General features: G+C 42.9%; 1 protein-coding gene across 2 annotated transcripts in view; it reads left to right on the top strand.

Annotated features, from left to right (window-relative positions):
* Positions 1-10,120: 10,120 nt before the first annotated feature.
* The window catches only part of arhgap5 (Rho GTPase activating protein 5), a 42,253-nt gene continuing 24,924 nt past the window's right edge, over positions 10,121-27,449 (top strand). Inside the window, exons 1-3 of one of the 2 annotated variants that reach the window (XM_026294828.1) lie at positions 10,121-10,363; positions 15,308-19,244; positions 21,119-21,272. In XM_026294828.1, the coding sequence (XP_026150613.1) occupies positions 15,513-19,244; positions 21,119-21,272 (3,886 nt within the window). In that variant the 5' untranslated portion in view covers positions 10,121-10,363; positions 15,308-15,512. Of the gene's footprint in view, positions 10,396-15,307; positions 19,245-21,118; positions 21,273-27,449 lie in introns of both variants that reach the window. The other variant, XM_026294739.1, reaches the window with a different exon arrangement.

Below are 27,449 nucleotides of genomic sequence, written 5' to 3'. Positions count from 1 at the left end.
AGCCTGTCTGGGCTTCTGTAAGACCCCCTGTGGAAGCCTGTTAAACCTTTGAGTGTGTGTATGAAGCAGATAAATGTGTCACATCCTGATGAAAATAACCCAGTAGGTCACCTAAACTCTTTCTTCCATCCTCCGTGCAGTCATAATTGTTATTTTAGCAGAAAATACTGCAAGGATCCAGAGGCATGCTGTTTTAAAGATGAGTGTTTCCTTATTGTTGTTAGCCCAGCAGTAGGTGGATTAAAAATCCATGACCCACTGAGGCTGCGAGGATCCGTCAGACTGAACTTTGAAGTTTCAGAAAGCAGGAATATGCAGAGCAGAGCTGCTGTTTTTCCTCTTCACATTAACATGATTATTGTCAGACTCTGAGAATCTGAAATTCAATCTGAGCCTGTGAATCCATGCAGGTTCTGAGCTCTGCTGGAGATCTGGGCATACCCTCCTGTTTAGTCCTGCACTGACTTCAGAAATCCTTGATTCCAGTTCTAACTTATATGTCTCGATGGTACCTACAAAACCCAGGCCTTTAGATCTCTTACCGTGCCCCTCCCCATGATCATTAAGGCCTTCACCGTGCTTTACTCAACCGCCACCATCAGCACCTAGACCCCTGTCTCCTGACTTCGTGGTCCAATGGTACTTCAGTAAATATCATCAGCCCCTTTCAATTTATTTCTCTTGATTGGATTTGAAGACCCAGTGGAGTCATGTTGAGAAGAAACAGGGTTGTTTTAAAAAGGAAACTGAAACACTGAAGAGTCATAAAAGCTGGAGACGCTGTGAAGTCTCTCTTTGCTAAATTGTGTTGCCAGTTATGTTATGATCTTGTCTCCTAAACAAAAGTGCTTTGACTAAGACTAAGACTGGGAGACCCTACTGTGGATACTGTATCGCTTGATCAGGAATTTTCACAGAGAATAAATCTGTTTTCGATGTCTTATGGAAAACCATGTGATATAAAAATAATCTTTAGTTTGACAGGACTGAAAATCACTGAGGCAGCAGCCTGTGAAGTATATAAGACCCTCGTACTGTAGCGTTTACACAAGGTGACAGTGTTGTTGTGACATTCATGCTATAAATTATTGATCAGGAAAAGCGTGTTGTGGTTGGACTATCTGAGGAGAAAGGAGCGTTGCTGTATAATTTACAGCTCCCGTGTGTCTGTGTGAAGCTGCAGGCAGACGTGAACCTCAGAAAATGAATCACGATGTACTCCACCCTCTGCTTTCTCTGTGCGATCGCTCACAGCATGGTGGCGACTTCCCAGCCTGCTTTGCATGTGACTGCAAGGTTCTGGATCAAAGAGAGGAAGTCGTGAGGCAGGCAGTGGCAGGCCTGGTCTGGTGGCCTGGGAGGGGTTTACTGTACAGCCTGTATGCACTTACACTTTAGACACTTTCTACACTTTGGCTGATACTCTTGTTCAGGTAACGCCTCTCACCCACTGCATGCTGGGATTGGCTCCAGCCCCTCCCACACCACTCGAGACCCTTGATGGGACTAAACATTACAGATGATGGAAGGATGGATAATCTCTATCAGTCTGTGTTCAGACTTGGTTAAATCCATCTGAGAGATGCCTTTTTAATGAGCTGACTCTTTCATTCATCTTTCCAGCTCCATTTTATTGATGAATCACTTCAGTTTAAATGGGTTTTTTTTTCCAGAGGTGTTGGCCATCGTCCCACCTTTATTTACAGAGTTAAGTTCTGATTGAGTTGCTCAGGACCTTTGTCAGCGTTTCTAATACTATGGGTTTGTCATCACAGGTCTTAGTGAAAATATGCTTTTCATGTTAGAAAGTAATCTGGCAGGAATGTGCACTCGCATGCGATGACGTTGTGCTGCATTGCAGGACAAGCGGAGCCAGGTCCAGCCTTTGTTCCTGTGTCTTTTACTGGAGCCACGTGTCTGTGCTCCCTCTGAAATTAATGAGGAGGCTGTGTTCATTCATGCAGCACTGTCTGAACACAGTGGTGGATGTTTTCCATCAACACGGCACAGCAGGACCAGTGACAGGTGCTGATGTGGGAACCTGCCCACCTGAGGAGGAGACCACAGGGACTTTCAATACTCCTCACCCCCTCAAGGCAAACTCTCCACACTGTGACCTGGGCCTTTCTGTCTGTCTGAGCCAGCAGGCCTGTTTTCTCACTGACAAACTGCAAACTCACTGGCTGCTGCTTCTTTAACCTGTGTGGTTTGTGCTCTTTCCGTCTAACTTTAGCTTTTTAATTTATCTATTGCATTGGTTATTATTTTTTATTTCCTTAATGAGGTGCTGTAGTTTACACTGACCTTCTATAGGAGTTGGTAAAATATAGTTTATAGCTGCAACATATAACAACAGCTGTTGTCAGACCAAGTATGAAATATCAAGAAATGTGAGGATATTTACATGGAAAATGTGAAATATAGTGAAGAGCAGAAGAAGGAATGAATAAACACGCTGACATATTGATGTTAAAGCCAAACAGAGCAGAGTGCTGTGATGTTTTGGTGTGAGTCAGTGTGAAATCCGGCCGGACTGACTCGTTCACAGCTCGGTATTGTTGGAGAGGAGGGAGATATAAATACCCCGACAGCTTCCTGCTTCTCCCTGCTGGGGATCAGCGTTAGAGCCGCCTCAGCTGAGCACACACCCCGACACAATAGACCGGGCCGGACCGCTTCATGAAGCCTGGTGGAGCGGAGCAGGCCTTTATAAGGGTTATCACTCCTTCAGAGGTGGGTTCGGTGCGACCAGGGATCGGCCACAGAGACAAAGAAACTGAAAGGTTACGATTTAGAATGAAGTCATGGAGTTATTTCTCTAAGTCCTCCCTGAAAGACAAGAAAGGCGTTTTAGTTTAAACCTGAAGCTGTGACTAACCACTGCAATTACCGCTGCCTGTTCTAGTGGAAATATTACTGGTGTTATAGTGTCGCTACTATTGTCTGACAATCACAGAGACGATACCACAATAATACACAGTTTCCCATTCAGACCTCACTGTTCTGCTTCCCTGTTTGTATTTGCTGTTACTTTGACTCCTGATGCGTCTGTGTTTGGTTTCCCTCTCAGAAACATGCACTGAAATCCTAAAAGTCTGTTTTTCACCAGCTACCTGCTATAATTTGTACCAGTTTGGTTTCTGACAGCTTCCTGCAGCATGTAACCGCCTGTTTAATGTCATGTTTTTCTTCTGTAGAAAATGATCAACCTCTGCCTTCTACTTATAGAAAGACTGACGTCTGCAGACTGTGAATAAATAAGATTCCTCAGCAAACAGCCTGTAAAACTGTAGTGGAGCTGCAGAGTCGGTCGCACCTGGCATCAAATTTGTGCACAAGATGGTGTTTTTGCAGCTGAGGTATTTGACTATCCCCACAAGAGCAACTAAAATCATTTTGAAAACTATTCTATTATTCACTGAACTTAATTTATGGGCTAGTGATAAATAGCAGAACATGTTTTATGTCATGCATTAATCCAGAGTTGGTAAAAAAAAAAAAAAAAACCTTTTCTGCTTCCAGCAGGTTGGGACTTTAACTACCTTTATTTCTGCTCTTGCCACTACTGCAAAAAGTACTGCTGCTAATATGATTATTGCTGTTATATGTAGATCTACACCTGGTGCACTAACCCTGCTGCTGTGGCCCCTATGGTCCCTGCTGTTTGATTACTCCTACAAACACTAATGCTGCCATGGACCAGAAGAATAGCTCGGACGTCTTGGTTGTGTTTTTCAGTCCTTTAGAATTTCTTACCTGTCATGACTGTTTAAATATTGATTTTTGTTCGTGCATGTTTAGTGCACAGTTAATCCACATTCTGGTTATTTCATATAACTGACAGCTGTGTAGATGACTTGCTCCACAGCTTTCCTTTGAGTTAGACGGTCTCACAGCTCATGTGTTTCAGTTTCCAAAGCACTGACGTGGTTGGACTCTTTTGGGCCATTTCCAGTCTCTCATCCTCCTCCTTACCTTGCATCCAGCTTTACCTGTGAATCACTGCCTCAGTACCGTTGACCCGTGTCTAATTATCAGGCTGTTTAAGCCATTGCCTCTGCTCACTCAGTTCTCTCCAGCCATCAGTCCTGTATCCTGACTCTGTCTTGCTACCTGAGCTCTAACCCTGATTACTTTCTATATAAAATCTCTGGTTTTTAGCTACTCCTCCCTGGGATTGTTGTTTCTAGTCACGTATAATTCGCTGTGTCACATCTGTTTTGTGTCTAAGGAATCTGTTAAGGAAATCACAAGGAATATTTAGCCTGTGGAAGTTTGTCCTCACTCCCAGTTTCTCACCTAATTCTGAAAAAACACCATTGCCAGTCAATGTCTCCCTTTCACCCATGTCCCTCTCCACTGCTTTCCAACCAGTCTGCTCTCTCCCCAGGCTTCTTCCCTTCTTCCATAGTGTGCCAGCTTGGATAAGAACCACGCGTGTGCCGATCCAGAACTTCTACTTCCCCTCCCTTCATCTGCTGAGCTAAACGTGATCATTTGTGTAAGTTTACTAAAACACCTTTCTGCATTGATCCCTGCTCAGTGGTCTCATCCCAGGTCTAATTTCCACCTTGTATGTTTGAGAGTCTGGACCAAGTCAGACTCAGCCTCCATGTGAGAGGATCTACCCCCACTGTCCTTTCACCTGCTCCAGCCAACGTTAACGTTGACGTTAACATGAAGTGTTGAAAACTAACTGCTGGTGTGTGTGTGTTCAAAGACAAACCTCTCGCTGATAAAAGTCTATATGTCATTTGATAAATTCAATGTTTATTATGTAAAACCCTAATTTGCAAAGTCACCAGCAGCCAGTCAGTGACCATGACAGATAGCACACTGTGATAACACGCCTGTGAAGGAGCAGCTGGCCAGAAACAGGCCTGCAGCTCCAGAGCTGTTGCAGACTGCACGGAGCTGCAGGGGAGGACAGGACGTCCTCGCAGCCAATCTGATGTCTTTTTCAAAGCCTGCACACCCTCGGGGCTTTACTTCTGGAGTGGGTTTTAAGGAGATTTTCCCAAGAAAAAAAAAAACAGAATTCATAAGCCCTCGAGTTCTTTTGGTTTATGTGTGATCAAGAGAAAGGCTGAAAGTTTTCTTTCTGTCATCGGTGCTGTTGTGTTTTTTTAATCTTTATATTTCTCTGCTGGGTTCAGGCTGGGGAGCGAAACAGGAACCAGCGGATAAATGTTCAAATCCAACAGAAAACACTTTGACCAGCCGGGAAAGTTTGACGTTTCCTAACAGAATCTCCAAATAATGACGAGTAGCTGCAGAGAACCAGGGTCCAGCCTTTATGGCACCATTTCTAATGTCAGTTGTTAGGTTGGTTCACCACTTTGACTCAAAAGACTGATGTTTCTTGTAGCGTCACCACGACGTTGACATTTGTGGTTTTGAATGAAATTATGGGATAGATTGTTGAAGTGAAAACCATGTGAGGACAGTTTAATGTCTCTTTGGTGCGACCAACCCAAAGACATCTAAAACATGTCACCCCCACACCCCACACCCTCCAATGCGACTGGGGCCTGCATTGCTGCACAGCAGAGCTATCGTGTCATAGAAGCTGCTGGTGACACCAGATCCAGCTCCAGAACAACAGGGTGTCTCTTTCAAAGTCAGTCTGACAGAGGAGACGGTGTTTGACCTCAGACGGACCTCTGCTTATCAGCGGAGGCAGCACTCAGCCACGTATTTTGCCTGAAGATGAGCTTTAATGAAGTCTGAGACACCTCCTGCATAATGAAAACATCTGACCCTCCTGACCAGCTGTTCCAGATGTGACAGCTCCACGTTTACTTTTGATTGCACATTGCAAACTCTTGGCCTGCCTCTGATTAATTTAGTGTAATCAAGGACCTGACGACATTGGAGCTATGCATTATGTATGAAAAACTGCAACTAAAGAAGATTTTGTCTGTTTGAAGAAATGAAAGGATTAGAGCTGAGCTCCTGCTTTGTTTTCATTTTTTAATTTTGTTTTTCTTTTGGATTTGTTTGTAGTCCTTTCTGTGTCAGTAACTGCATTGTTTTGGTTAAAAAAACTTTCGAAGTTCAATGTTTTTTATGAATCGGTTTTTAAAAACAATTTACTTTATATTATGTTTTTGATGTTTGTCCACAGTGATAAAAAAATAAACACGTAAAACAGAATTTAACTTTACACCTGAGAAAACACATTTGTCTAAGTAAATTTACCACCTCGGAAATATAATAAACCTTTAATATCAAAAAGTGAAATGTGTGAAATCCACATTAAATTAACATTTTCACATTGTCTGGACTTTTACAATAATTCTGAATTAATTCCTAAATGTTTATCAAGCAGTTTGCAGCTGTTAATGTTCTGAGTTGTCAACTGACTGACACACCTGTCATTAATATCATTATTGCTGCAGCCATTTGCAAATTATTAATGGAAAACATTCATCATTGTGGCAAACACTCACAGCAGGAAATATCTTCTGAAGAACCCAGCTCAGGTCAGGTTAAGTGATGTGCCTCCTCACTTTCATTTCTTGCACCTGTCACTTTACAAGAATCATTATTTCTCTGCACCTCAGCAGAGACTGTTATATTTGCAACGCTAATGACTCTTAATGTGCTAGATGGGAGCCGTCTGAATGTTTTATGCTATATGCTTTTTTTATTTGGAAAGATGTGGACAGCAGGGTGGGCAGCGGACACAGACTGTTCATTCATTGCTCCCTTGCTGCACATTTGATGGGATGGTGATGTGACAGGGCCACAGATTTTGGAGTGTGAGGAGATGTCTGCAGATGTCTATGTGACAAAAACCCCCGGCAGCTACTTATTCTGATCTCTAAAGTATGATAATAATGCTTCCATTAATATTTCTGCATTGGACACAAAAGATTACTAATAAATAAGACGAACAAATCACCTTGGATGTGGCTGATGGACTGTGCTCACAGATATTAAAAAGACCAGCATTAGTATTTTACAGAAATCCCCCTCTCTCTTAGCTGTTGCTCCACATGTCTCTACTTTTCCTGTACATAGTTAACACTGTACCTGCTGTGTTGATCTACAGTGTATTCTTCCAGAGGAACTACATTTTTGTTCCTCTTCTATTTTCTGGAATTAGTGATTGACAAATTGAGCTACTTTACTGTGAACCTGGTCTTCCTGCTGCTGCTGCATTCTGCTTTGCCTAGAGAAATCTCATCGGCTGAGAGCAAGAGCACAACTCCTTTTATTTCTTCCAATCAGCCAGTCGCAGGCCTGCGCTCCTGTGTTTGTCCCTCCTGCTGAGTTCGGCAGTGCTGTGCAGCATCACAACTTTTGAGACTTGAGGAGGAACTGAAGGATCTGGATGCATGCTGAGGAGAGGGAAAAAACCACTGTCAGGGTTTTACAGCCAGAAAGGTGTGAGACATGAAAGTCTAACAGAAAGTGAAAAATCTGCAGATTCCACACGGAGCTGCTGATCGTGCAGCGCCTGCAGCAGGGGTTACCTGCACTAACTCATCAAACAACACAGACACAGTCAACCTCCTCATCAACTTCAACCTTTGTGTTGATTTTCACTTTATTGCTTTATTGTGTCCTGTGTTTATGCTGGGACAGGTTGCTAAAATAAGGGATGACGTAAATGTACGAACAAAAACACTATAAGTTGTAAACAAATCAGATGTGTTTTATTTGACACTTGCTTTCACTGCAGATGTCTGTGTGTTGCACAGCACATGATGCCTTCAGGTGCCTTTTGCACCTCTGCAGTTCATACTTCTCAGTGAGCAGCACTGCTTTCAGGCAACACAGTTTTGTTTCAGTAACACATCTCCCCATTTGAAAGATTATTGAATGACAAACACTAATCTACCATCTATTTTCTGGATAACGGGCTGTGGTCCAGCAAAAGCCGAGGAAGGTTAAACTGTTCTTCATCAAGCCTTGGGTATCTTGGTCACTACAGATAAAACAGAAAAACTGTGATTTCTGTTGTTGTGTTTTCGTATTAGTTATTTTAATGGTGTGATGTCACATTGATAGCACTAACACTGACCTCTGAACGAACATTAAACATGCAGCTGCTGATGTTTACCAAGATGTAACTTCAGAAAACTTGCCCCCTAAAGCCAAACTGTGAGAAATGATGATTACTAATAAGTGGAGCTATCTGAATATGCTTAAAAAATATATACATTACAATCAGTTGTAGGCAGTTTAGTATGTAAACATGTCCAGTTAAACATCCTGGCAGCTTGCAGGCTGTCCGTTACTGTGAGCATCAAACCAAGATCTGTCTTCTAGCTACACGGTTTTCTGGTTTCTGTCCTGCTCCTTTGGGTGTTTCCTCTCCTCTGATGAATTTGTCCCCGTGGGATTGTTACATCATTTTGCAGCTCCAGGAAGAAGCCCATGTTCTTTCATTTTGAATGACTAACCCGGCATCTGATGTAAACTGCTAGCGTCTAGATTACCAGATTCTTCTGCAGTTTCTGGACATATACATACATTCATGCCATTTACTGCATGTCGTCTATTCTCATCTGGCACTGGTTTAATTTTAGATTTCTGACCCATCCCCACAGAGCATGTTCACCCCGGTCTGTGTAAGTGCAGTGTTTCTGAGCTCTGAGGCTCATTAACACAGCATTGCACTCAAGGGAATCTAGTGGAACCAGCAGCCCGTATTGATTCCAACCCAGAACAACTGAAATATAAATGAAGCATTTCCACCGTGGACTCCTTTGTGCACCCACAGCCCTCCATTATCTAACAGTGCCTGCAGAGTTTCTTTTCATTAGAGTCAGTATTTAGACTGAGGCGTCACAGAAATGTTGTTTTAACAGACCTAACGTGAAAACGCGAAGGTGTTTTCATAAAGCAGAAACCTGAAACAGATAAACGCTTTGTTGATCAGCTCATTGATTATGAATCATTTTAGCTGCTTATATGTCATAAATGCAGCAGGCTACAAACAAAACTGAACCTGTGATCTATCTTTTTTTTCTATTCAGACTCATGATACATAATTAAACAATTACACCAGAAAGCGTGTGCTCACCTGCCATTCATGCCCACAAGAAAGAGTTATTTAATATTTATATGCCAGATTAACCTTCTGTTAACCATCATTCAGCTGCCTTAAAACTAGATACAGTCATATATGTTAAAACATGAGGGCTGCTTGGATTAATATCCATGCAGTGATACTGAATGTAGGTCATACAAACTGTTTGTTTAATGTTCACTAGTCAGTTCAGAACAATGTCTGGCTTTTCTTTTTTCATCTGTTTTCTTGTCAGAACAAATGTTTCGACCCGTCACTGGTGCTGATGCTGTCAGCTGACAAATGCGTCGGTTTACTGGTGAACAACTGATGACAACAGTGTTGAAATCTCAGCCTTAGTAGTTTTATTATTTCAGTTTGTTCTGGAGTCATGTGTTATGTTGTATTTTACTGAACAAATGACTGCGTATAAAGTTACCACAAAATAATTACTAATCATTTTAATACATACACCTGTGATCAGTGGGTAATGCAATGAACAACACTGCAACCATCACTTTTTTTGGGGCAGCACGGTGTATGAGTGGTTAGCACTGCTGCCTCACATCAAGAAGGTTCCTGGTTTGAAACCCATCAGGGGCCTTTCTGTGTGGAGTCTGCATGTTCTCCCTGTGCTTGTGTGGGTTTTCTCCAGGTACTCTGGTTTCCTCCCACAGTCCAAAAACATGTATGTCAGGTTGATTGGTGACTCTAAATTGCCCATAGGAGTGAGTGTGAGTGTGTGAGGTTGTTTTTGAATAATCAATCAATTACTATTAGCTCTAGAGTATGGTTAGTAGTGAGTGCCTGGGGAAACGCACCCCTGCACACTGGTGGAGTCAGCAGGGGCCCAAATACAGATGTTGGCCCCTGAGCAGATTAATCCAGCTGTGTGTTTCCAGGACCAAGTCAGTGTGACTGTGCTTATCTCGTCAGTGGCTGACGCTTTGCATGCCAATAAAAACACTTCATATATCTAAAGCCACATAATGTGAACAGGAGGGAGAGAGAGCGAGAGAGCGAGAGAGCGAGAGGCTGAATGGAAAGGTAGAGCGACATAGACTCAGAGTGGAGGGAGCAGCGAGAGAGAGAGAGAGAGTCGCCATTACTGCCTGGCAGGGGAGGGAGCGCGCAGAGCCAGGGTTCGGCTCACACCGCACAGCACCAGCACCAAAATACACTAAAATACCGGCGAACCGGTCGTTTGGGACTACAGGGGACTACACCTTCAGCTAAACCTGACTTCGGACTTTGTCGGAGGACGCCACTGACCGCAGCCTGAGGACTGTAAAGGGAGTTCTTTGCGTTTTAATGCGGGAATGCTTTCTCCTCTTCGCCCTGGTATGTGGATCTGGGAGCGACCATGTTATTAGGTGGGTAGGGGAATGTATTGGGACTTCGTTAGCTTAGCTAGCACTCTTTTCTGTGGGTGAAACCTGTTCTCAGGGTTGTCTTATCACGGGTTAAGGGAAACTGGAGTGGGAATACGAGTCCGGGCTGTTAAATTATCCCGGTTTGGGATTTTAACCCCGCTTTCGTTTTAGCGTTAGCCTGGATTGGGTTTCGCTAATGCTAGCCAGCTAACACGGCTAACGTTAGCTAATCCGAATTGGAAAGGTGGTTTTCTCTCTCCTGGACTATCAGGGCCGAGCCAGGCCGAGCTGGGTTTCATCTTCCGTCCCCAGGAGGAGTGAGTATGAAAGCCTGTGCGTGCACACGACCCGCGGGGTCCTGGACGTGAGCATTACCGTGTAACTAACGTTAACTCGGTAACTCCCGTAGTTCGGTGTTTCGGTGTTCGGTCCAACCTTTCCAGTTGGATTTATCACAGCCCAACAAACGGGGACCAGGCGAAAACCTTTCACATTTGTGTTAGAAATAAAGAGGAGGCTCATAAACTCCGGGCTCTCTTGGGTTTTTTTTTAGCGTAATTTCAGTTTAGTCGGAGTTGGTTTGGAAGTTGTTGGGTTGCCAGTTTTCCCCGTTAACGTCCTGCTAACCGCTAACGTTAACGTTAGGGATGGGTGGGTTGTGGGATTTGTCCCACACTAACCGGGGTGTTTTGACCCCCCGTTTGTCCCAGTCCTGATGAGAAGCCGTAACCACACTCTTCATTATCTGCTTTTTAACTTTTTCATTCCGGGTCGAGCAGCAGGCAGGTCAGCGGGTTTGTCCTGCCGCTGCATCCCCCCCTTTGCCCAAACTCTCTTTAAAGGGTCAGTCCGGCTTTTATCTGACGAACCACCTTTAGGGTTCCTTCTCTGAGCCTTTTCCAGCCCTCTCCATGCTGCTGTTATAAAACACGACCCAGTGATAGTTATTAAAAGCATCAGTTTTTGGCTGAACCCATTTGTAAAATAGCAGGTAGGTTCTTTGTTGTTTGCATTTCAAGGTTCACAGATTTATTCACTAAGACCCTGTGGCCGCTATCATCATCACAGGCACTTTGTTCAGGGCTTTTCTCCCCTGCCCTCTCTCTTGAATGGATGTAAGCTCTCGAACGGCTTTTTAAGGAATATTTATTTGTGAGTTCCCAATAACGAAGCGCAGGCGCATCAAGATTCACTGCAGAAAAACTGGTCCTACATAGATAATGTTTAACATTTATTTTCCTGTAGGACAAGCAGAGATATCAGTGGCTGCTGTATATCAGTAATAGAACAAATGGACAGCCATGTCTGTAAAGCTTTGCACCTGCATCTGCTTTAAGACCACAACAAAGATGCATATTAGTATTGGCATTGTGTTAATATGGTGGGATATATTCGACAAACCACACGAGGACACTGGTGCTGACAAGCCCAGAGAGTGATGGGAGAGTTGGTCATGTCAGTCGGCCTGTAAACTGTAAACTTTAGTCATCAGCACCTCGGAAATGAGGGACGTCAGGTGAGTGATGCTTGGCTTCAGGTCTGGACCTGACTCTGCGGGAGGGTGACGTAGTTTTTTTTTTTTAATTTTTTTTTTTAAATGAGCTTGAACCGAGTTTCAAAACATCTGAGGTCCTTTGAAGGAAATGATTTTCCGAGAAGCCCCAGTGCGGAGCCTCTTCCATGTTTTTGAATGAAAGCAGTCAGTGTAGTCTGAGCTTCATTTTGACTGGCAGAAACAAAGACGTTTTGTTAAACTGTTTTATAGCAATAACAAAATCTAAAAGAAAGATGGGGAGTAACTTAGTTAAGGTGGTCTCACGTCTTGTTACACACCTGATTGATTAATTCAATAGCAGATTGTTGGATTTCAGACGTACTTTAGACCAACATTTCATAAGGTTTTAGTAGTTTCTGTTTTGTTTTGTTGCTCTGTATTACGACTACAGTTCTTCTGATTATGAGCCAGCTGAAATTTAAAACTGCATTATGTGACTTTGTGCTTTGACAGCTGAAAATGGCAGTGGCAAATTGGTTTTAATGGTTTAAAATAAATTAAAAACAATACCCAGAAACCCTTTGCTGTCACGGGCCTGGCTGGTCTGTTATGATTGTTTCTGAAAGGTCAGAAGAAAACAGGATTTTCTCTGGCCACTTTGCTTTCAGGAGGAAATTTGGATTTTACTCATATAGATTTAGATTAATATCTTGTGTGAATTGAGTTATCCGTAGCCAAGATCAGAACTTCTTTTGGGGAAACATAAAATAGAAAGGATGTTCTTCTCTGCTTTTGATTGAGGCTACATAAGAAAAAAAAGTTAATTTAACCTAAAAATTCAGGCGCTTGCAGCTTTAAAAGGTTTACCATCCTTGGCAGTGTGTTCTGCTGTGTTTCAGGGCTTAACAGCATTTAGTCATCTCTAAAACCAGCTTGCCAAGTGATACCTTAATCCTCCCTTCAGCCTCACAGAGAATAGACTAATCATGATGCACAAGGCTACTTATAGCTATTTGTGCAGCACAAATGCAGTTTGCTACACGTTGGCTGTTTGCTGTGATCGGACCATCACAGGCGCCATCCAGGTGCTTACTATGTACAGCTAATTGGCTAACACCGATACTCTCCCTTTACTTATACATGTGCACTCATTTATTCACAAGTATTATGTTGACCTTATGTGTTAACAGCAGGGTGAATGTAGACTTCGATATTAGCTAACAAAAATGCACAACAGATGATTGGGTTTGGTGACTGATCTTCTCAAACACTGAGGTTTGGACGGAAGTCAGAGGAGAAATGTAGGACTATAATAATCAACTGGGAAGTTCATCGAGGAAATTAACTGATTCCAGATTTTGCTGTTGATTGTTTTAGTCAGCTGTCAAGATTCTGCGTTTTCATGATTGCATTCTCACGGATATAAGGAATTGCTCCCTTGTTGGTTTCTATTATAAATTCAACATTTAAGATTGTTTTGGGTGTTAGTTTAACTGAGCTCATTTGTAATCAGCATGTTTTAGTATTTTGCCATTTTAAAGTCCATAATTGATTAAATAAGTATAAAAAGATATGTAATTACTAGTAAATACCTGTTAGTTGTAGGCCTAGAAGCATGAATACTTTCATAGTAGGTATTGGTGTCATTGCTAAGTGTATATGCGTATGTTTAGTGCTTCACCTGTTCAAAGACTATACTTCATACAGCCAGGTGTGGCACATGTAAAAGTACAGTAGCTATTGTAGATGCTACTGGATCATTTGTAAACCTGAAAGACTGGCTGGTCCGTTTGCTGTCTGACATCATCTAATGTCCTGGGTGTGTGTGTGAGGGGAAAGGAGTTTCTGATTGCTGATTGGCCGTGACCAAACTGTTGATCAGGTGATTAGACACATGTTCTGCAGGTAATTGAGCAACTTCCCCCCGGTTTACTCTTACATGATAGTGCAGTGTATTTGTAGGCCTGAAGATATGAAAATGGATTTTGTGATGCTTTTTATGTCTTAGATCATTTAATTAAATGAGACACATTATGTTCAGGCATTTAACCAGTTTCCCTTGTTAAGTGTTGTGTTTGCCTCTGAAAGTAGCTTTAGACCACATGATATCACCACCTTCACCTCACTGGACTGAATTCCTACTCTGGTGCAGTTTTTCAGGCTCAGCATGTCGTCATGATACGGCTTGCAGTTCAAGCTCGCGCAGGCAAATTCACTGGCTGATTGTCACTGTGTAAAATCTAACTATGACTCCCAATTTGGTTTTCAGTTATCAGCCTCTATTTTGGTCACGGTAGTGCTCAGGCTTATTTGACTGTTGCAGTCTTGGACAATACTGGCAAAAGTGTTGTTTAGTCAAATCAGATCCAGGCATTTTTCATATTTTTAGTTTCTGCACTCTGTAATTGCTGAGCATTGTTATTGTCAGCAGTGAAACATTTCATTTTACCAGGTTGACATTGCTGAATAGAGAAGGTGCAAGCAGCAAAATAATTTAGTTTTTCATATAATCAAGACCACTAATGGGGATTAATAACCGTTGCCGCAATGTCAGGGAGAATATATTACTTGAACGAGAGGCAAAATAATCAGGTTTGTACATTAGGTCTAATCATGCAGCCGCAGGTTGTGCTGATGATGATAACAAATCTGTGAACTGATTTATTTTCTCTGTTTCATTCTCACAGTGAAGCAAATCATTTCTAGGTCAGTGACTGTCAAAGGGCTGGAGTTGCAAGCCATTTTTATCCTGCCTCGGCACAAATTGGTTGAAAGCACTTCTTTTTCTCTGCAAGGGGAAAAGTGACATTGCAGAGCACAGTCCATGATTGAATTACTCTCCCTTTCTCTTATATAAGTATTTCTGTCTGCTTTTTTGTCTTCTCAAAAGACCATTTTGATATTGCATTTTTGCTTGGTTTTTCAAAATTTAAGCTTTTTCTTCACATTTTAACATTGTAAGCTGATTATTGTAGTGTCTCAAGGCCAGCACATTTTATTTCTAATGCAAGAAATGCCAATCAAAATTGTTTCATGAGATTTTACCATTTAGGAAAGATTTTGGGTTTGTGTGTAAAGTGCCTTGAGATGATTTTTTTATGATCTGGTACCATACAAATGAATTGAATTCAATTGCAATTTATTTTGACTTGTACATGTCTGGTACTTTGTTCTTGTCTCTGATTTTCTGATAACTTCATGTAATGCCAGATTAATATGTCTGATGTGTTGTTTTAAATCACTGCACTGTGCATCTGTGTATGGATGTGTGCCCCAGAGGGGAATGCAGGAAAACAAAAGCTAATTATATTATTTCTTGACAAAGAGCTTTAGGTACTCTGAGGACAAGTCAGTGCAAATATGTTTTTGTTTGTTTAGTCTTTATCTTTTCCTAATTGTACATTCCATGTCTTGCAGGCAGGTGATAAAAGGAGAAGCTGGCTGCTCTATCCCAGCTCACAGAAGACCCAGGATAGACTCTGAGAGATACACAGAGTTGGAGGGGGATTTACCACTACCAAGGGAAAATCAGAATGAAATTGCCTCTGTACCGCTGACAAGCAGAACTGGAATGATATCTTGACCTTTTTTCCTGGAAGTTAGCGATGAGCGGGGGGATATAATGGCCAAGAACAAGGATGTGCGCCCCCCAACATTCGCCGTCAGTGTGGTTGGCCTCTCGGGGACGGAGAAAGAGAAGGGAAATTGTGGCGTGGGCAAGTCCTGCCTGTGCAATCGGTATGTGCGTCCTGATGCGGACGGCTACTACTCGGAGCACACCTCTGTGCTCAGCACAATAGACTTTGGTGGACGTGTGGTTAACAATGACCACTTCCTGTACTGGGGAGAGGTGTCTCAGCGAGGGGACGATGGGTTGGACTGTAAAATCCAAGTCATTGAACAAACGGAGTTCATTGACGATCAGACATTTCTTCCTCATCGGAGTACGAACCTGCAGCCGTACACCAAACGGGCGGCAGCAACTAAGCTCCAGTCTGCAGAAAAGCTCATGTACATCTGCACGGACCAGCTGGGTCTGGAGCAGGACTTTGACCAGAAGCAGATGCCTGATGGGAAGCTGAACATCGACGGTTTTGTGCTTTGCATTGATGTCAGTAAGGGTTGCAATAGGAAGTTTGATGACCAGATAAAGTTTGTCAACAGTCTTTATTCCCAAATTGTTAAGTCAAAGAAGCCTATTGTCGTTGCTGCCACAAAATGTGATGAATGTGTGGACCAGTACATAAGGGACCTTCAAGCCTTTGTTGCTAGCAAGAAGAACCTGCTTCTAATTGAGACATCAGCACGCTCCAACGTCAACGTGGACCTCTGCTTTAATGCTCTCATCCAGCAGCTAGACAAAACAAGGGGGAAGCCAAAAACTGTGTCATACCTGGAGGCCTATAAAATCCAACGACAGCTTGTTGCCTCAGTGACTGATAGATTTGAAAAACTTATGGTGCACACGGTGAGAGATTACCATATCACGTGGAAAACAGTGATGAATAATATGAAGGGCCAGGCTGATTATGATGACTTCATCACCTTGGAGGGGTCTAGGAAAGCGCGCAACATGTTCACGAAACACATAGCACAACTGAAGCAAGAACACATCAAAAGGAGGAGGGAAGAGTACCTGACAACACTACCGAAAACCCTTAACAACCTCCTCAGTAACCTGGAAGAGGTTGAACACCTCACATGGCCTGAGGCACAGAGTGTGATTCGGAACAGGCCTGATTTCCAGTACTGGTTTGTTGTTCTGGAACATACACCATGGGATGAGACTGACCATATCAACAACAGTGACCGCAGGATACCCTTTGACCTCCTTGATACGCATGATGGTGAGAGAATTTACCATAACCATGTCCAGCACCTGCTGTCAGAGAAAAGGAGGGTGGAGATGAAAGAGAGATTCAAGAAGACACTGGAGAGGGTTCATTTTATCAGTCCAGGTCAGCCTTGGGAAGAGGTCATGTGCTTTGTCATGGAGGATGAGGCCTACAAGTACATCACAGAATCAGATAGGAGGGATGTTTACTGTAGACACCAGCAGGAAATAGTTGAAAGGGCCAAAGAGGATTTTCAGGAAATGCTTTTTGAGCATGCTGAGCTGTTCTATGACTTGGATCTGAATGCCACCCCCAGCTGTGACAAGATGAGTGAAATTCACAGCGTGCTCAATGAGGAGCCCAGATACAGAGCGCTGCAAAAACTTGCCCCAGATAGAGAGTCGCTCCTCCTCAAACACATCGGGTTTGTTTACCATCCCACTAAGGAGACATGCCTGAGCGGACAGAACTGTGTGGATCTGAAAGTGGAGCAGGTTTTAGCAAACAGACTGGTGCAGCTCGACCACGGGCGCTCTAATCTCTATTATAACAGTGCCAACATCGATAAGATCAACCTTTGCCTACTGGGAAAGGAGGGTCTCTCACAAGAACTAGCCAATGAGATCCGTGCTCAGTCCACAGATGATGAATACACCCTGGATGGTAAAATTTATGAACTGGAGCTTCTGCCTGTGGATGTCAACTCCACAATGCTCTTCAGCCATGCATGGGTCAACACATTCAAGCCACATGGTTGCTTTTGTGTTTTCAACTCCATAGAGTCCCTCAACTGTATTGGAGATTGCATAGGCAGGATCCGAGCAGAGATAGGGCAGAGTAGGAGAGACAGATTTGCACAGCCACTACCATTCATTCTCATCCTGGCAAATCAAAGGGACAGTGTTTGCAAAAATATTCCTATACTGAGGCACCAGGGACAACAGCTGGCAAACAAGTTGCAGTGCACCTTTGTCGACATCCCGTCTGGGGCCTTTCCACGTAAATTCACTGAGTTCCAAATTAAGCAGGGTCTTCGAGCAGTGCTGGAGGGGCTAAAGCATAATTTTGATGTCTTGGCCCCACTGCCTTGTATCAAAGACATGTCAGAGATGGACCTCAGGATAGTCATGTGCGCCATGTGCTGGGATCCTTTCAGCGTTGACCTCATCCTCTCGCCTTTCCTAGATTCACATTGCTGTAGCGCAGGGCAGCCAGGCCAGAGCAACACACTGATACTGGACAAGATCATTGGGGACAGCAGGAGGAGAATCCAGGTCACCATCCTCTCCTACCACTCTGCTATCGGTGTCCGCAAAGACGAATTGGTGCATGGCTACATTTTGGTCTACTCAGCCAAACGTAAGGCTTCAATGGCAACCTTGCGGGCATTCCTGGCTGAAGTCCAGGATGTGATTCCTGTCCAGATGGTGGCGATCACAGACAGCCAGGCAGACTTCTTTGAGAATGATGCCATCAAAGAGTTGATGACGGAGGGGGAGCACATTGCCACAGAGATTGCTGCCAAGTTTACAGCACTCTACTCACTGTCACAGTATCATCGACAGACAGAGGTTTTTACACCATTTTTCAATGAAGTGCTGGAGAAGAAGCCAAGCATTGAGAGTTCCTTTCTTTTTGACAGCTCATCCCGCGACTGCACCACTGGTGCTAGTGAAGACGTATTCCCCACGTCGCCCCATAGCCATTCCCCAGCCTACAACACCTATTACCCAGAATCTGATGATGATAATGAGGCCCCCCCTCCCTATAGTCCAATAGGTGATGATGTTCAACTTCTGCCTACACCTAGCGAACGACCCAAGTACCGAATCGATCTAGAGGGCAATGAGTACCCGGTCCATGGCACACCTGGAGACCATGAACGCAACCACAAAGTGCCTCCACCTGTCCGGCCCAAACCAGTACTTTCCAAGCCAAATGTCAAAAAGCTGGACCCCAATCTACTTAAAACTATTGAGGCTGGCATGCGCAGCAACCGTAGGATGCCACGTGGCCCAATGGCTCACACGGAGGACGTGGAGGCATCAGAGAACTATGCAGACCCTGTGGACACCTTGCTGAGGTCCAGGGGCTTCCACAACGATGACATATATGCCGTGCCTGACGACACACACGGTCGTCTGGTCAAAATAAGAAACTCCTTTGGTGGGTTACATGGACTCCATGGAGGTGGAGAAGAAGAGAATGGATTTGACCGTAAGTCTCAGGCTGGACGGCGGCCCTCGAAATACAAGCATCGTTCTAAAATCCTGTTCAGCAAGACAAAGGCCTACCAAAGACGATTCCACTCTGACAGCGATGGGGAGGAGTCTGGCCCTGCCACACAGAAAAAGAAGAAGGGAAGGGCCCACCGGGGCAGCGAGGAGGACCCACTGCTCTCCCCTGCCGACCCCTGGAAGAGTGGGATAGATAACCCTGCCATCACCTCTGACCCCGAGCAGGAGGACAAGAAGATAAAGAAGAAGAAGACTCCCAAGACGCCAAAGGAACCGAAGAAGGTGAGGATTATCTATCTGCCTACTTATCTGCAGTTTTAACAGAAAGTTTAAAAGGGCTTTACAAAATAGCAAAAAACAAAAAGAAAGCCAACAAACATAGTCCCAAACCATTGTTGTGGTTTTTTCAGAGGGATAGAGACCATCGTTATGTTGGATATGAGTGAGATTGAAAGAATGCGTGTGTGAATGAGAGCAGAAGACATTGTGTATAGTAGCATGTGAGCAGATGTGTGTGGGTGTGAGATATGAGAAGATTTCTGTTTTTAATAGGCTCAGGACTCATGGTGAGGATAAACTAATTTGATAATTGATCAGCCCCAGTGCTGAAATATTTTATGAACATCCACAACTTATAGGCCCCAGACAAGCAGTAAAATAGCCTGAACAAAGACCCACTGCTAAAGACAGCAGCTCTCTGTTCCTATCTCAGAACAGAGGCTGCATCTGTGACAAGATGCCCCCCTACCCTGCACAGGGCCTCTCTAAAGACCTGACGGGCTGCTGAGCTGTATAAGATCTATAACTGCATTTGTTTCTGTACCTGCGGTACACGTGCAGTTCTGTAAACAAACAGGTACAAATAAATATGTTAGCACAGCCACACTTAAAATGCACACATCAGCATAGAGTGCATGTACACACCCGCACACCAGTTTACAAACCCATAACAAATAAATGACAGGTACATCCACATTAGACAGGTACATCATAATGCACTAAAATATAACATGTTGATAAGCTCTACCTCCAATCTAAATTAGCTTCATTTGCTTTTGATTTAAAGGTTTGTTATTTGAAAAATGTAACACAGAACATTCTGGCTGATGGCAGTACTTATTTAACAATTGTAGCTTTATGCAAAATAATTACAGGATGATGGTTTGACATTTTCCTGCAGCCTGAGTACAAACACACAATTGGACTTTGACAAACACATGCATGGGAGCGAGCACGCTGGCACAAATCAGATAATAGTGTGCAAATCAGAAGAGAAACAGCCGCCAGCGCTACACAGGCGTCATGAATGCAGGGCATTGTTGGAACATTCAAATGTCTTTGATAATCAGAGAGGAAAGCGAAAGGACAACCAGAAGGTACAAAATGGAAGGTGTTTAGTCGCCATCGTAGCCAATTAGAGAGGACCCTGAACGCTGTAGGCATGACAACACTTTGAAGAGCAGAGGAGTGTGGGAAATCAAAGCCACCTCAGCACCTTGTTCCTTGTCCCAGCGTCAGTCTTGAACAGTGGTTTTGTCTGTTGTCTTCTTTCTTCTCGTCTTCCTCCACGTGAACCTCCCTCTGCTTTCTCCCCCTCTTTCCCTTCATCCCACCAACTTTCTCTCTGATCTATTTCCCGATTGTCCTCCTCCTCTTCTTTCTTCTTCTTCTCCTCTGATATGTTCTGCCTCCTCTTCGTCCTCTCTCCTCTTCCATCTCTGCTCTCCCTTGTGTCTTTCTCTTAACTCCCTCTTCTTTTATTTCATTACGCTCTTCTTTACATCTCCTCTTTCTATCTCCTTTAAAACTCCTTGACTTTCCTCTGATTCCTCATTATCATTTTCCTCATCATCCCAATTGGCTTCTTTCCTTTATTCTCTATCTCTATATCTATATCTTTTCTATTAACTTGCTTTTTGCTTTTGTCTTCATATTAACTTCCCCTTCCTTTCTTGTTTTTTATTTTTTCTTTCTCTTTTCCTCCTGTTCCTTCATCTATCTGTCTGATCTCCTGTCTTCCTCCTTTCCATCCTCTCATCTCTTTTTCTTTTTTCTTACCAATATTATCACTGTGTCACCTTCACTTGCCTCATCCTTTCATCTTGGTTATCGTCTCATCTCTTCCCCTTTTTTATCATCCCATCTCCCTTTTTCAGCCGAAGTCCTCTAAGCCCCCCAAACCTCTGTACCCCCCGACCCGGAGAACCTGGGAGAGCAACTACTTTGGTGTTCCCCTGCAGAACCTGGTGACATCAGAGCGACCCATCCCACTCTTTATTGAGAAATGTGTGGACTACATCGAGCGTACAGGTGAGTCAGGCGTTTTCACCAGTTGCTGTCTCTTTCTGCTGTCTTACATCCTCCTCACTACTGTCGTTTTTGTCTGTTTTTTCTGTTTCTACCTGAGTATTCAGGTACAACACAGACTCTTTCTGATGTTTTTTAACTCTCTTCAGGTACAGCTGTTTTTCTTCTTACATGCAGACACTTTGTGGTTGCTGTGAATAAGTCTCATGTTTTTCCAAATGAGTAATTGATTGAGAAATGGATGGACGGAGGGGTGGGGGAATGATTTCATTTGGGAGGCAGACGCATGTGAATCTAAATTCTAAGGAGGTTTACTTCTGGACTCTGATGTCACCTGCCAAACATGTATTGTCTGGTTTGTCAGGCTGCCAGTCAGTACACGTCAGCTTCAATCGAGTGCGCTTAATGGCACGGCATTTGATGTGTTGCCAAAGCCCTCCTGGAATAATTGCAAAATAAGATGGTACAAGATAACCAAGATAAAAAAATGTTTAAGGAAGGGCAGCAGAGGAATTTACACAAGTACATGCAATCCATTTATCAACCGAGAGAAAAGAGAAATGAAAATGAAATGGTACCAGTAAAAACATGTAGGAAAAATAACAGATCTAAAAATGTTGAGGAGAAAAGTATCTTTGGGTTATTATACCAGTTACTCTGATATGAAATATTCACATTTCAGAAACTAAAAATTGAAGCATTTTCACTGTTTTTTGATGCAAATGATCCATAAAGCAACAGTATGAGCTGTCAGCGTTATTCTCTCAAGGTCAAATGGTACCAGATCAAATCTCAAACCACCTAGAAAATTTGACTATTAAGATTTTTGAAAGGCTCTCAGCAGGAATTCTTGGAAAAACTTGAATATTATGTGAATCATGGGTAGGTGGTGTGTATGAGAAATCCTTTCCTCTATGTCACGAACTGCTGAAATGCCCCTGAGCAACACACATCAACCCATCAGCTCCCTGGAAGCTGCTCAATTAACCAACTGCACAAGTCAGTGATTGTATCAGAAGAGCAGACTCACTCGCAGACAGGATAAATAAAGCTTTAAAATAAGCCAGACGGCCTGTTCGGACATGTGGAGCTCCAAGTGGTGACGCAGACCTCTGGTGCATGCTGGGTATGTGCCTGGCTTCCTGCCCAGCTGTCATAAAGAAGGCCTCTCCCAAAGTCTGAGAGATTCCTCAGCGAAATCATGTTTCATGCTGATAGATATTTATATCCTGTGCGGTGGACACTTTATCCAGGCTGTCTCTTGAGTGTTGGTTTGTTTATAGGTGAGTGCAGTGAGGTTCAGACTCTCTACCCAACCACCAACTAGTTTTTAATGCCACACATGGTTTAAAGCTACCACTCTGCTTATTACAGCCTGAAGCAGCTACCCAAAATGTTGCTTTTTTCCCCTTCTGACCTCTGCAATAAATATTTTAAACATTACGACTTGTTGCATAACGTATTTACACATGATCCAGGATTCTTATCTGTGTTTAACGCCTTTGAATCGTCTCTAAGAAGTTTCCTTTGCTGGTAACTTTCCCCCTGCCTTTAAAATCTCTGACATGTTTCCTGTCCAGTTTTTGCTGGTATGTGTTTGTACATTTGGGGGGTCTTAGTTTTGCTTTAGTTTTTTATCACTGTCAGAGTTCTTGGTCAGTTCTAGCATTTGTGAAAGTTGGAGAATGACTCATTAGTGAACGTAGGAACCTCTCAGCTGTCCTCATACTGTACAGTAAAAAAACACTGCAATGTTTTATCACCCGGTTCTCGTCTCTCGTCTCCCCCTTCCCCCTTCTGCTCCTCCATATTTGCAGCCCTATGTGAAGCAAATGTATAGTCTGTTCATTACGAGGAGAATATGCTGTGTTCCTACCAGTTTTGACAGTGAGTAAGTGTTGAGTTCTGTTTTGAAGGTAGCGTTTGTGTCTGAGCTCTTTTCGTTCTGGGGTTGTTAATTCCTGTCCTCAAAATCCCTTCCGAATATGTTTTGATATTCAGCTGGATCTACACGAGCCCGTTGGAGGCTGCCAACCAAATTTAGGATTAATCCCTCTGCTGTATGTGTGTGGATGTGTGTGTGCAGTGGATTGACAATTTCATGGCCAGAGCTGCGAAACCCTTTAAGTCCAGGCAGTGTGTTGTGCAGATTTAACAGCTTTCCCCCTCCCTTCATTTTTGGAATATCATTTCTAACCAGACTCAGTGAGAACATCGTTGTCCTGTTTTCAAAGCCTGGTGGTGTATAAAGGGTTTCATATCCAGACAATTTAAGAACTTGATGACACTTTTCAGGTTGTTACCTTGTTGGAGAACCTATAGTAAGTCTTCATATGCACCCTGATTGCTTCGTTTGCTATTTAATCTGCCTGTATAACATATTTTAGTTCAAAGCTTAGAGGGTGAGAGTCTTCCTGCTAATGTGGAGCTGCTATTGTGAGTGTTGGTAGCTCAGTGGTTGGAGACTCTCCCTCAATTAGAACTGGGTTCAAACGTCTCTGTCTGCAGGATGTCTCAGACACTGGTCTGTGGCATCCAGTGTCTGGTCACATTAATAATCTTGTTCCCTAATTCCTTAATTAAATTTTAAGTGTTCTTAATTAAAATGTTTCATATTGAAGACAATTTTCATTGGCAAAGCTCTTGTATCAGAGTCATTTATTATGTAAAAATACCAGGCATTCTCAGGTTCTGTTTCAAATGTGTTTGTGTGCTCCTATTTCATTTTAATGTATTTTAATATATTTTAGTTGGATAAAACAACAATTTGCTCTTGATGATTAATTGATCAATCAGAAAAATAGGGCACCTGAAAATAACCTTTTATTTACTGATGAACATCAATTAATTATTGTTTTTATCAGAAATGGTGAAAGCCCACCTCACTATTTCTCAGTCAGTGTTGACACCTCCACAGAAAAATGATCACACTGGTGAATGCACAGCAGACATGAACCTTAGTCGCAACCCTCAGGTGGCTCCATTTTATTTTTATTTAAGTTTATTTCTTGCTCCCAGAGTAGAGCGGTGGTCTCCAGCAGGCCAGACACACGTAAGAAGTTTCCAGTGGAGACGCATAGAGGCTGAGGTGATGATAGCTATTTGTGGTGCCTGTGGTTTCAGGCCAGAAAGAGTGAGAGGAAAAAACTGTGACTTGCGAGGCGAAAGTGTGTGAGACGGAGCGTGGCTGTAAATGTGACTGAAAGTGTGGAGAGATGAAACTGGTTGTGTGTATGGCCTTTATTTTGTGATGAGACTGTGTCATGTGTTTTGTGCCTTCACTCTTTCCAACCTGGTAAATTTAATGTAGCTCTGAGACCTTTTGGGATTTTATGGCATCGACTGCACGTGGCATTTTCAAGGAATCGGCTAATTAAGTGTAGAGCTGTGTCAAGAGGTTTTTGTTGAGTGTGCAGCATCAAAGAGCTGTTAAAGAAACTGAGATAAAATGCCAAAATGAAATAAAGATGATGTTTGTTCTGTGCTCGCTGCCTCTCTGTTTCCTGTTGGGAGAGATCTACTTGTTATCATTTTTACTGCTTTCCACTCACCCTATCCTAATAATGCTACTGCTGCCAGGCTTCCCAGGGGCTTTGCTAACCATTAAAGTTGGTGAATTTGAGGAAAACAAAACAAAGCTTTCAAGGTTTTCCTGAAAAACAATGGGTTGGCCTTAAACACTTGTAAATTTAAATTCAACACCTGTTGTCTTCAACATGTCTTTGCTCACTTAACATCACATCGAGATATATTTTCACTGGGAGATTATGGCTCAGTATGATAATGAATCAAGCCTAGATGTCCAGGATGTGTCCGGCTGTTGGAGAGAGTCTGTCACCCTAGTGTTGGTGTGTTATTGTTGGATCTGTTGGTGAGACAGAGAGCCAGTGGGTCAGTGTAGTCTCCATGATAAGGACATATCCTTATATTATAGAGGGGAAATGAAATGCTGTGGTTGGTTACAAATTGTTGATGTTTAGTAGAAGAGAATGTTTGGCCTTCACATTTTTTTGGGGGGCCGTCATTTTACTGTTCGAGTCTTTTTCAGCTGACACATACATTTTTAGATGTTTTGTGCATCAGCTATCAGCGTTGTCTGTTGGTGTTTGTGTTCTGCTTAGATCAGTGGCTAGACACAGGAACATACAAGAAAAAACTATTTGTCCAACAGTAAAATCCTCTGTGTAGGTCCTGCTGTTTCCTAATCCTTTGGTTTTTTTTGTTGGGAACTCACTGGCGGTCAGGTTATTAAAGGTAACTGGGGTGTCGTTTGAACGTGTTGCGTGACCAAGATAAATTACAAATACACAAACTATGAAAAGTGACATTAACATTTCTCTGCTGTGCATGAAAATCACAGCTGGATGACTCTGCAGTTGAATCGTGAAGCAAGACGATAAAGATGGTCAGGTCTCAATTTACTGCTCATTGCTGTGAAAGATTGACAGTCCCATTTTTTTTTCTTCAAACAATTAAAATGAAATAATTAAAAAAAGTTTCTGACTCTAAAAATGCGTTAAAAATAAAGTGCTAGGAAGTTAAGGCTTACAATCATAGACACAAGAGAAGAGAAATGTCTTTCATCTAGATTTAAAAATCTGCAGATTTGCGACGGGTTTAAGATCTACTGGTAATTTGTTCCAGGTGAACGCGTAAAAAACTGAAGGCTGCGTCACTGTTTAGTTTGAACTCTGTACTTTATAACCTGACATGAGTCCATAGATCTTATTCTTTGAACATCTAAATATGCAATTGGAAGCCAGTGTGAAGATTTAAGATTTTAGAGTAATGTGCTCTTCTTCTGATCCCAGATGAAACTCTGAGCAACACCATTTTGAATGAACTCCATGTGGACCGTCCAGTCAAGTTAGCACTGCAGTAATCCGCCTCAGCTGAGATAAAAGCATAAATGAGCTTCTCTTGACGGGGCTCAGGCTCAAAGTGGTTTGGACGATCAAAACATCCCCCTCAGTGTCCAAAATAAATCCATGTCCGGCTGCCACGCACATATATTTTATATGGACATGGTTGATAGATATACACATACACCTGAATGTTGTTCAGTGTAAATGAATGAGCGTTGTTGTTGTATGAGTCACAATGATCATATCTAACTGTGTTGTCTGTTCCAGAGGTCTGGACCCGCCTCTGCCTTGCTTATCTGTTTGTGTGTGTGGCCATTACAGCTCAGTGATAGGTCTCGACCTTACATTTCTCCAAAATACTCCTGTCAGGGGATCAGGCTTTCAGATGGCCATGATTTTAAACAGCGTGCAAGGTCGAGCACAAATCTCTACTCTGTATTTTCAGCATTGAGCTCTCCCTGTTATCTGCGACCGTGTACAAAGAGCTCAACGCAGGAAAAACTTCAATTTTTACTAGCATCCAGTCATAGGAGGTGAGGGGTCAGTGCTGCAGAGACTTGATAATACTGAGAGAAAAGTGGTGTGGAAAAAAAAAAGAAGATTTTTTTCAGAAAGGCGTGAGAATGAATAGTAAGAAGGGAGGAGGTGACATGAGGTTCTTCTTAAAAGTTTCCTGCCCACACGCTCAGCAACCTCAGACAGCAGCAAGTAGCTTATGAAGAATGACTGCTTTATGGACGGGAAGTACGCTGATTATCTTCATTTTGTTCCACCACTTTAAAATCTGTTTTGAATAGTCGCCCTAAAACCATTTTATTAATATACAGCACGGGACTAAATAATTAACTCTGGGGGCTCATTGATGCTGGGCTCTGATGCTAATTCTTTATATTATATATGCCATCCATGTTGCCTTTTAGCAGAGCAGCAATGTTAAGTCACCAGATCACTACACAAGCCAGCTTTTTTAAAAAACCCAGCTTTTGCTCATGACATCTGGTGGATTCTTGTGTTTGACTTACGGTGAGAGTAAAATGCTTCAGAAATAGGTTAAAGGGGTTCAAAGCGGTGCAAGTGGGGCACTGGCTCACTTGTTTTCTTCTTCCAAAATGCTCTTTGTTCACCCCAAATTGCTGACATCTTGGTATTTTAAAATGGCGAAAACACACATGCCCCAGGCTCCAGTCTGCACCAGTTCGCTCTGCATTTATTTTAATCTGATGTTAGTGAGCAGCACACTTGTTATATATTCCAGTAGATGAAAAATCATGTCTAGTAGGATTCCCAGAATCTCTGTGGAGCCCCGAGTCCTCCA

The sequence above is a fragment of the Mastacembelus armatus genome, chromosome 22 (genome assembly GCF_900324485.2).
Source record: "Mastacembelus armatus chromosome 22, fMasArm1.2, whole genome shotgun sequence".
Taxonomy (NCBI): Eukaryota; Metazoa; Chordata; class Actinopteri; order Synbranchiformes; family Mastacembelidae; genus Mastacembelus; species Mastacembelus armatus.
The sequence above is the reverse complement of the archived record's forward strand: the minus strand, read 5'-3'. Positions and strand labels throughout refer to the sequence as shown.